Raw genomic sequence first — 11,896 nt, forward strand, 5'->3', positions numbered from 1 at the left:
ATATCTTTATTTTAAATGTTAAATGTCTTAACTTGAGAAGTGTTGTTCTGTGTTTAGTTGTTTAAGTAAGCAACCACTTACCTCACACAATTTCGCTATATTCAAGTTACACCAAAAAAAAAAAATGAAATAGAATATCACTTTATCTTTATGATCTATAAATGAAAGCCAATGTCTTCAAGGAAAATCAGTTTTAGTTTTAATTATTTTCTTGGTGGAATTGTGTCCTTTGTCAAACCATACACCCTTAAAGTAAATTCGATAGCTCATGTACTTCCAACTATGTTATTTAGCTCGGTGATCTGTACATGTATCTGTAGGAGGGGATAATTTTCTCTACCGTACCTTCTTTACACTTACCCCCAGAATTATGTAAATATACTAGCTTTTTTTGTTTTCACAAACTAAAAAAATGTTTTTGCAGAAGATATTTTGGATACCTCAAAACGTGGAGTTTTACAACAGGGTGCTTCTGGATATTTATTAGGACAAGAACTCATTTCTAGTCAAAATTCTGAAAGAACGTCTTTGATAAATAATCCAGAAAAACAGAGACCACTCATTTTGCCAAACAGAATGAAAATTTCCCTGGAAATTCCTAGTCATGAAATACTGATGGCTGTGAAACATAAAAAGAAAGTATGTATTCTCAGTTTCATTACTTTTTTAGTTTATGCATGAGAATCTGTACTTCTTGAGTGTTTTCAACCTTTATAATCAAAATATAAGTGTTTATGTGCTCAATAGTATAAAATTATTGTGTAGGGAAAAGGGAGCACGTGTGAACATGGTATGTTTTACTAAGCTGGCATGCTGGAAAAAAGTGAAGTTGACCAGCAAGCAGGAAAATTAGAATTTTCCAGCATCCTGGATAATTTGAGGTTCATTTTACGACAACAGCAAAAGTAAATATCCACTTTCAGACCCAAACACAAAACAAACCACAATAAGGAAAAATGTTTATTATTAATTACAAATAATAAATATATATGGATTTAGTTATACGTCATAGTTATTGACTCAAAGCAATGATGGTACTTGTAATTCAATCATGACTCCTTTTATAAATTATTTTAAATTCCTTTTTGAGAAGTAAGTTTGTTTTATTATTCATTGAATAGCTATTTTAATATATGTATATAGTTGTAAAATATTTTAATTTTATGACTTCAAACGTTTGTTCCATTTTAATTTCATTTTTTTAATAAAATGATTCAAACAATGAAATTTTTCTTATAAAATGATAAAAAGTATTGTTAATTTACATATTTTTTTGCTATTAAACCATTTGTTAATATTACTAAGATACTATCTTGAACTCTCATTATTTTTAAAGGAAAACGTATGTTTGTTATGTTAAACTAAATATATTTTTCAAACCTCGTTATTGTGGCACACTGGAAAGGAGCAGGGAAGGGTTATTGAAAACCTGGTAAACTGAGAGTGTTCCGGAATGCCAGAATTTGTGCCCCCCTTCTCCTATTACAGCTCTAGACTAGAATTTCTGAATGCAACTAGAGTCAAAAAAAAATGGTAGTCACTTTTACATTTTTGGCAGCCATTTTTTAAAAAGTATATCCGTAGCGCAAAAAGTGAATAACTTGCTGTTAGTAATATTAACATATTAACATCTAATTTAGGGACTATGATAATCTACAAAATCTTAATGGATATTTTTTAACATAAAAATGTAAACATACAATGCAAAATAATATTTGGCAATTTTTAAATATAATACAACTTTTGGCCAGAAAATTTCTTTACTTTTAGTCTTAAAATTTCTGTTGTCATCATTCATTTTTCAGCAGATGAGCCCACCATAAATTGATGGCTCTATAAACAATCTTGTTTTGAAATATCTAATTGTCTATTCCTATTAATCTCCATTGCGCTTTACTCTCAACCGTGCTTGTAAAGTGTCCCTCTTCATGGATACACTTTTCATTCCAATGATATCCTTCATGTTACTCCTGGCCCTTTCCATATCTTAACACTAGCAGGATGCATAACAAAGTGTCTAATAAAGTCTTAAGAGATAAATGCTGCAGGGATTCGCTCTCCAAAAATCTGTATTCTTAGTAAAATATGAACCAATAAGACTTTTCAGTTCTTCTCGTTCTGTATCCATAGCACTGGTACCGAGTCCAGACATTTACAAATGTTTCTCATATGAGAGTTCTCATACAGAGTAGATTCACTCTGTCCAAGTGGTATGAATACTTAGCCCTGGCTTAAGGGCAGTAACTTACTGCTTAAGTTGGTAATAGCTTGTGATATCTTGATCTCACAAATTCTATGCATAAAAAAAATATGTTACTTTCATAGTATATTGTACTGATTACACTTTTATAGAGTAAAATTTTATTCACTTTTTTTTTTGCATGTATGTAAATAACAGACCTATTCGTTAGGTGTATAATTTTTGATGAATTTATGCTTTAAAAACATTTTTAGATTCTTATTACTGGAACAGACCAATTTAATTCTCAACCCAGCAGAGGAATTTCTTTCCTTCAAGAACATGGCCTTTTAAAAAATCCTTTAGATCCTCAAGAAGTTGCTGTTTTTCTTCGTGATAATCCACAGTTGGATAAGAAAATGATTGGGGAATACGTCAGTAACAGAAAAAATTTAAAAGTTCTTGAAGCTTTTGTGAGGTACATATTATCAATTGTTATTTTTAAACTTTCATTTAATTTGTTCTCTTGATGTTGTTTTAGTTTAAATACTTATTATTTTGCATTCCTAAATCTTAACATGATTTTATTGCTCATTGTCACTATCAAAAGTTTCATTGGATATCACAATTTTATCCTTACTATAGATTTCTGTTGAATTTTTTCAAAAACTTATTTTTATTGATTTAAATGAATCAATACAATGCTTAACCCAGATGGGCCACCATTTAGGAAATAAGATTTTTGAAGGAGTTATATAAAAAATGTTTGAAATGTTTTAAAACTTTTTTTAGGAATTACATAAATAATTTTAAAATTTTGAATAACTTATATATTCCTGGCAACCAACCTAATATGTAAAGGCAAATTATTTTGAAGAAATGAGCCTTACATGCATCAGTAGCTGTAAATATATGAATATGTAAGCATTTTCAAAAACTTCATGTTAAGTATCATTTCTGTGTACGTATCTACCCCGGCAAGGAAAGTGACACAACTCAAAAAAAAAAAAAACAGCAATTTGGGGAATTAAGGTTTTATGCAAGAGGTAATTTGTAGTGATTTGGTCTCAGATGTAAAAAATATATGCAAAAAATTTATAATGTGATGTTTACTGGTTAGTTTTTGTCTAAATTATAAAACATGCTTAACCCGTTCGAGACGAGCGACCCATAATTGCATCGGCTGCTCGGCCCGTTTGAATCACGCTTATTTGGGTTACAGCGTGACCTACTCAAGGATCCAAACGACGCTCATGTGCAGCTTGGTTTCGGAACGAAATGTTCAAGTGAAAAGGGAAATGCGTACTCATTTTGAAGTGGCTGTTTCTATTCCATTTATAATGGGATTTCATGAGAGATTCTAGCGAGGGGTTTTACTTTTAGATTCATTTGTGTAGCCATGGTGAACGCGTTATCTTTCTGAGGAGGAATATCTAAATTTATGGCTGATCCATCTATGGATATTTTGGGTTACAGTGATACAACTATAAATTATTGGAGTTCTTCATACAGTAGTTACTTTCCATTATCATACGCTGAAAAATAAGGCAAGGAACTTAGACGGAGATGTGCCTTTTGCTCTAAGCGCAATAAAAGACATAACAATACTTATGAGTAAAATGCACATTGCTCCTTGCTTTGAAAAATTTCCTCCGGCTTTGAAATATTAATTGTTACAATATTCTTCAAGTATTTCCTAATATTAAGCACAAATATTTTTCCTCTTTTGTACAAAATATATTTTTTAGTTTTGGTACTTATAGTAAAAAACACTGTATTTTGTATTTTTATTGTTGAATATCAATTATTTTCAGCAAATTTTTTTGTTATGATTAAAATTATGATATATTTTATCATATATTAAAAAATGGTTTCATTTCTACTTTAAGTGTACATTTAATCCATGATTATGTAACACGTACTTTCCGAAATTGTGTATTAGGCTTAGCGGGAGAAATTGCTCCGGCCTGTATGCACAGTTCGCGTATAACAGCTGCAGTCCTAAGGAAGCGCTATCTTCTGCGGGCTGTGGTCCCGAACGAGTTTAAATTTGAAAATATTTCCTCTAAATTATGAAATTTTATGTGTCACTATTGATTCTATCGTTTTTATGCCACTGTACACCAGTTACATAAGCTTACTTTGTTCAAGTTTTGTGGCGAGAAAAAACATTAAATTTAGATTTTAAACCAATAGCTAGTACATTTCCCACGAGTTTTGAGTTGTGTCACTTTCATTGCAGTGGTACAATATGCAAATTTGCTATATATGCTTGAGAAATTGGGTTATGATTGCTGAAAATATTTCTCTTTCCTTTTTTTTTTAGATCTTTCAGTTTTGAAGGTCTTAGAATTGATGAAGCTTTAAGATTATATCTTGAAACTTTTAGACTGCCAGGAGAAGCACCTTTAATATCTTTAATTATGGAACATTTTGCTGAGCATTGGCATGTAAGTTTAAATAATTCCCTACTGAATAAAAAAAAAATCTATTGTAAATCAGTGTTCAGGAATTTGCAGTAATGTTTTCAACATAATATTTTGGATTAATGTGTATTTTTAATTAGTTATGCAGATGTTAACTAGGAATTGATATGTAAGTGGGATTAAAACTTATATATACTTATATATAATCAGATCATTAATAAGTTGTTGTAAGATCATATGTTGTTTTCATCACTTTTGTGTTGATTAGACATTCTTAAATATTTAATGATCAGAACCGTTTTTAGTGTGGGTTTTCAACTTGAGAACAATGACTTTGAACCCATATACATATACTAGTTTCAAGAGAAGATTATGAGATTACTTATGTTTTTGTCAGTACTGTCTAATTATGTGACAATAAACTCTAATGGAGTATGCTCTGAATATTCACTGCATCTTATTTGTCGAAAAAAAAAGGAAAAAAAGTTTAGATCCATGGTTGAGGGCTCTTTTAAATGTTACAAAGGAAGGAAAAACATTCAATGGGCAGCAGCAGCCCCCTATTTTTTTTTATTTTTGTTAAGAGAGAAAATAGCAAAACTACATGACACTGCAATTCACAGACTAACTTTTAATGGTTTGCTTTGTGAACCAAAAACGCTACTTGCTAAGCTTTTATATTTTGACTAGACTTTGTATGAGCTGATGTATAAAAATACTTCTATCTGAAAAAAGCAGTTTCAAATGTATATTTTAAAACAAGTATTGCAAGATATTGAGTTTTAAAAATGAGTAGAACTATTTTTGTAAAATTAGTTAGAATTAAATATTTTGACTGATAGTCAAGTATTGTTACTGTTGTATTATACTCTAATTTTTAGTTGTTTCACTTAATGTATTTTTTCCCCTTCTTTCAGAAAAGTAACAATGAGCCGTTCTTCAACAATGATGCTGCTTTCACTCTTGCTTATGCCATAATTATGCTGAATGTTGATCAACATAACCACAATGTCAAAAAGCAAAATATTCCAATGACTATAGAAGTAATCTTTTATAGTAAAACTATTATTGTATTTTATTTTGATTTCAAAAGTATTTTTTGCATTACATTTCCTTCAAAAAGTTGCTTATTTTTAGAAAGATGTGTATTGTTCTGGGTGCATGAGTATTTACCATAATTTAAAATTAAATCTAACTCCTGATTTCTCTTTTAATTAACAGTGTATTAGGTAGCTTTTTGTAAATTTAAAGCTCAATGTGCAAAACTATGATTAAACTGTAAACACGACCTCTGTTGTAATTTATTATTTTTAATGAGTTCCATTAGTTTATTTTTATTGATCTAAGTTGACTTTCTTTTTGCAAAATTTTTTCTATAAGTTTAGAAATGAGCAAATGCTGGAACTACTTGATAAATGATCTGGATCTTCTGAAAGGGCTTTCTGAGCTTTGTCCTAATCATAGCCTAATATTTAAAATTCTAATTGAAATTGGGGTCATTATGGAAACTTTTGAGCAGATCTTTTTTTCTTTATTCAGTTGATGTCTAGTATGCTTTCCCAATTATTGTTAAATAGTAATTTTGCTCGATTTCTTTTCATATATATATATATATATATATATATATATATATATATATATATATATATACAGTGAGATCCTGTTACAACCAATACCAATACAACCAAATATCCTTATCAATGAACTAAATTTTCGGACCCGATTTAATTTCCATTACACTGCTCGAATTCCATTGCAACTCAATTTTTGTTACAATGAATAAAATTTTGCGGGCCCTTGAAGTTCGTTGTGACAGAATTTCACTGTATATACATTTTAATGTTTGTTGATTGGAACATGTATTTGCTTCTACTGATTTAGAGCAGATTTATATGGTCTTCTCAAAACTTGATTTTTAATTTTTAATATAAAATGTGACATATGATTGAAGAGTAAAGGGGAGAAAAATATTTTTAAAAGTTTTTAAAGGAAAAAATTCTCTATTTGATATTCGTGTACCATGAACATTTTTATGAAGTCTCATGGAAGTGCATGCATCATTTTGAAGATTGTAATGCAGTTATTTCTCATTTCTGTGGCACGACTCTCTAGGGGGGAGTAGAATCATTTTAAGGGAGACTTGGAGTTATTACCAACCTGTTATTTAAAATACACATGCCAAAAAAGGAAAAAATTCAAATCTGTGTCATAAAATGAGAATCAGCAACATGCCATTCCAAAGACATTTTTAGAGTTTGCGTATTCACACTAAGAACAATTTCTTTTCAAGAACACTGCTGTTCAGAAATTTTGTGCGACATGTTAAATGTAATAAGAATATCAATGCTCAGATTAAATTATGATAAGAAATAGATATGCTTTAGTGCATAAAAATTATTTTATAAAAAATATGATATTGTTTTTCTAACCCATTAAAAAGTTCAGGATGACATTTTTAAAATTGAAATGTTTCTCTGAAGATTAAAGGGAGTCAAAACAATTTCGTTATGGAAAAGGTAGGTGCAGGTATAAAAAGTTTGGAAATTTCTGTCCTTATATGTTAGTTTACAAATATAAAAATAAATATTCAGAAAATTTTATTTGACTTTTTCATTTTTAAGAAAATTGACTACTTGCTTTAATTTGTCTAGGACTTCAAAAAAAATTTAAAAGGTGTGAATGGAGGAAATGACTTTGATGAAAATTTATTAGAAGAAATATATGTATCAATAAAGTAAGTATGAAAATCTGGTTTTGATCCATTGTATTGCTACAACGTGATGTGTTTAATAACTGTAGGATTATATTTTTCTGTAATATAATCCTTTATTCAAGATTAAGTATGACTTAGTTCTTTTGTTTTAAATTTTGAAAATATTTAAATTAGTATGCTTGAAAATTTATTTAAATATTTAAGAGACTTCTTAATTTATGGAAAAATTAAGTGGTATTGATTGAATAATGCATTTGCTTAAATCTAAAATTCATTTATGTATTCTGCATGAATCTCCCTATAAGAAGAATGACAGGTTGTCAAAGTAAAAAACAAATATAAATATATATATATATATATATATATATATATATATATATATATATATATATATATATATATATATATATATATATATATATATATATATATATATATATTTCATTGCTATTGAAAAATAAATTCAAATGTTATACTATGATACATAAAAAACACCCTACATAAGTTTGCACAATTTGAAAAAACACATTGTGTGCACACATACACTTTCAAAGACTTGTTAGCTGCTGTATTTCTCCCCGAAAAACATTATTGACTGCAAGAGTAATTTGCTTTTTTGCTTCAAGCTTTCAATATCCTAACTCTGCACTTCATTTTCACCATTTTTGCAATTGAAAGTATGCATCTGGGAGTTACTGGTATGAAAATAGAGGTTTTACTGGTTAAACAGGGATATGTTATATTTTTATATTATTGTTGATATGCAAGTAACTTATAGTTACTGGTTGAAGTAATTTTACTCTAATTGGTATTTTATTTGAGGTATGGTTAAATTATAATTGTTTTTTAAACATTCCTCTTAAAAGAAGGGATAAATATATTGAAAGATCCCCCACCCATCCTCCCCTGTAGTACTTAACTAAGATTCAATTTTTGTTTAAAAAAAAAAACTAGAAAAATGATATTCTTATGTGTTAAACTTTTGCAATTCTTTTAGAGGTGAAGAAATTGTTATGCCTGCTGAACAAACAGGAGTTGTGAGAGAAAATTATTTATGGAAGGTAATTTAAAAATTTATTTATGTGTATATATGTGTGTATGTATGATGTGTTACGGAAATTGGAGAATGTTGTTTTACCAGTGGCTTCATTGGTTTGCCAATGTGTATGGTCTGTGAATGTTGGTATTCACAATCGTTTGGCTTCAAATAATTGATTCAAAATCTCTGCTTTTACATTTAAGACCCCATTTATAACTTACAGTGTAGCATTTAGTGTTTTTGTGTTTAACGACTGTATAGTATCCATTTGTACTTAAACATCCCTTATCTTGTAAATTTAATTTTTTTGGGGTTTTGGCCATTGTTCAAAACTTCCATGGCTGATGAGTCTACTTTCATCCCTTTCTGTATTCATCTTTCTTTTTAATGTTTGCATTAATATTGTCTTTTTTTTTATCTCTCTATATTTGTTTGCAATTCTACAACTAACACATTGTCAAAATTTCATCCTTTTTTTTCTTTTTTTTTTTTTAAATTTAGGTATTGCTTCGTCGAGGGAATACTAAGGAAGGAAAATTCATCCATACACCTAATGGTCTATTTGATCATGACCTCTTTTCATTGGTTTGGGGACCAACAGTTGCTGCTTTATCTTTCATTTTTGACAAAAGTTCTGATACAGTTATAATTGAAAAAACTATCTCCGGATTTAAAAAATGTGCCATGATTGCTGCTCATTATGGAATGAGTGATGTTTTTGACAACTTAATAATTTCCTTGTGCAAGTTCAGTACACTTACAAACAGCTCTGAGGTAATCTTTTTTTTCCCTACCTCCAAGACCTTTTCTCTCTTTCATATATACATGTGTATCGATGCGTGTAAAGTTTTTTTATTGCAACTTATTTTGTGCTAAGCCTTTTTTTTACTATCACAAAAAATTTCACATAGCCCATTTCAGCTGAAATAAAAGCATTTTTAATAGTATAGTCAAACTCTCTTATAACAAGCCCTGATTTAATTATAACTGGTATTTAGTGAAAACATCAGAAAGGTTTGGTTGGTACTATGTTAAATCAATGGAGCATAACTCGTTTTTAACGCGCAAACCTCGCTCAAAGCGAGCAATATTTTGAGATTAAAAAGTTTTCTATAGACTTCCAACTCAGCTCATATTTTCTTGGAAAAGTCCCTTTAACATTCTGCAATAAGCAAAAAGTTAGTGATGAGTCATAAATCCTGAGAACAAGTGGTGTCGGCCCTTTGTTTGAGGAGTAGGGAAGCATTTGAAAATTATATGCATGTTAACTCCGCTGTTATCAGTTCCGAGGTATACTTCGAACTATACCGAGGATATTGTAGCTTAATTTCAAGCTAATGAAGTGAAAGAAAATAATGAAAGCGATGACGATAACGACAAGTATGAGGAATTTAAAGTGGGACAGCCCTCAACATAATACGTAATGAATTTATATGCAGGAGAATTTCTCTTTTTTCCAAGGGGGGGGGGGGGCAATGACAATGTTTTTTGGGCAACAAGTATTTCTCGAATAAAGTAACTCAAGAGGTGATAAGACGGTGGAGCAAAGTAACCAACTTCTTTACTACTGTTCATTAAATGAAAAAATACAAAGTAATTAGGTATGAGTTTTTATGATTTTTGGCACAAACTCATTTTTTACCAGCACTCGGTTAAAACGAGCAATTAATGTAGTCCCTTAGCTCTTGTTATAAGCAAGTGCGACTGTAATATATCATGTAATATAGCATGATGTGTGACAAAGAGAGGGGAGGAGGCAAGATGAAGTTTGACACTTTATTACAAAAAAGGGGGTTGTTTCAAAAAAAAAAAGTGTGACATTTATGGACAGTCTCTTAGAAAATGAGAGAAGGTATTGATGAGGAATGGAGAACATACTACTCCACTCTTCATCAATACTTTCAAGTCATGAAGCGCACTCAAAGCTTTTACTTACTTGTCATGAATTGCAGTTTTTTTTATTGTGTTTGAATTTTTGATATTCTAGCCTTTAAATTATTTCAATGGAGGAAGTTGTTAAAATGTTTGTATTTTGTGAAGGTTAACCATTGAAATAATTTTTCCCATACGGGCATGCATAACATTATTGTAATAACTAAATTTAATAAATTGTGTAATTACAGTTAATTGTACAGTTTCATTTTATAATTTTAACAATCAAACCTTTCTATCTTGAGTTTCACAGAAAGGAATAAAAATTCAAGAAACTGAGGTTTTGATAAATTTATAAAAAAGAGTGTTTATAACAAAATCAAAGTATTAACATAGTGGTCAGATTAGAATATTGCCTACATTACAGTTTTAAGTAATTCTCAAAAACTTCTATTCAATGTCTTTCAAGTGTATATCATGTTCGAAACCTTTAAATGTAAAGTTCAAAATATTTTACCATCTCCATACTATTAAAATCTGTTCGCGTCCATCAGAGATGTAATTCAGTTTAACGTAAGCACAGATTATAGTTGATAATGCATATATTTTCATCTTTTGTGCTAATTGAAAATACTCATAACTTGTATCATTGATAACTATGATTAACATTAATGAGATTTTTCCAAAAATATGCTCTACTGGTGTTTTGTAAACCTTGCATTACGCGCATTTATTTATTCCTTAACGCATTAGAAACTGATGTTAGAGTAATACTAAAACTCAACTTGACATCTCTTTCATTTTTTAGGTAGCCCATGCAACGCCGGGCACACAGCTAGTTGTAGTTATAACATATGTCAGCATTTTATTTCAAAAAAAAAAGAGCAAGATTTTGTTATTTAACTTAATTTTTAACAAGTATTTTAATCACTTACAGTGGAGCACCGTTTATATGTTTCTCTTTTATACGTTTTTATTGATTACACGTTTTTCGAATTGGTCCCTGCAGAGTCTAATACGCATTAACTTTTACATATTATATGTTTTTTCACTTATACGCTCTTTTCATATAGTCCTTTCAAAGACGTATAAACATTGCTTCACTGTTTTTCAATTTAGTTATGCATAGTGTCAACTTATTTGCCCATTGAAAACCATTGTTTCATTGATTTGTTAGACACCTAAAACTTTGCCGCTATCTTTTGGAAGTAACACAAAGGCTCAAATGGCTACAAAAGCAATGTTTCGGTTGGCTCATCATCATGGAGATATTTTGAGAGAAGGCTGGAAAAATATTTTAGATTGTGTCCTTCAACTTTACAAAGCATCATTGCTGCCAAAGGAATTAACTGAAGTAATCATTTTTCATTTTTTCCTCTATTCCTTTAACTTGAATCATAAGTTCATCAATGATGTATTTTTACTAGCTTTGGTTTTTGGCTTTCTTCAATGTGAGCATTGTGTTTTTTATGTAAAGTAATAGTGTATAGTCAACTTTAACTCTTTTTTGCTGTAGTTTTTGACCAATTTTCGATGTATATACAGGGATGTCAAAAAATGTTTGACCAAATTTTGATGCAGATTAGGAGGAATGAATATGAAAGCAATCACAGCTTAATGCTTGTCTAAGTTCACCATAATGTGTAGGAGGTTCTGTGTAGGACAGT

General features: G+C 29.7%; 1 protein-coding gene across 1 annotated transcript in view; it reads left to right on the forward strand.

Annotated features, from left to right (window-relative positions):
- LOC129229328 (Golgi-specific brefeldin A-resistance guanine nucleotide exchange factor 1-like) overlaps positions 1-11,896 on the forward strand; it is an 86,409-nt gene that overhangs the window by 37,374 nt on the left and 37,139 nt on the right. The window contains exons 13-20 of the mRNA XM_054863620.1: positions 425-639; positions 2,455-2,657; positions 4,506-4,629; positions 5,523-5,648; positions 7,257-7,339; positions 8,316-8,379; positions 8,859-9,131; positions 11,407-11,583. Of these exons, the coding sequence (XP_054719595.1) occupies positions 425-639; positions 2,455-2,657; positions 4,506-4,629; positions 5,523-5,648; positions 7,257-7,339; positions 8,316-8,379; positions 8,859-9,131; positions 11,407-11,583 (1,265 nt within the window). The remainder of the gene's footprint in view (positions 1-424; positions 640-2,454; positions 2,658-4,505; positions 4,630-5,522; positions 5,649-7,256; positions 7,340-8,315; positions 8,380-8,858; positions 9,132-11,406; positions 11,584-11,896) is intronic.

This window comes from Uloborus diversus, chromosome 9 (genome assembly GCF_026930045.1).
Source record: "Uloborus diversus isolate 005 chromosome 9, Udiv.v.3.1, whole genome shotgun sequence".
NCBI lineage: Eukaryota > Metazoa > Arthropoda > Arachnida > Araneae > Uloboridae > Uloborus > Uloborus diversus.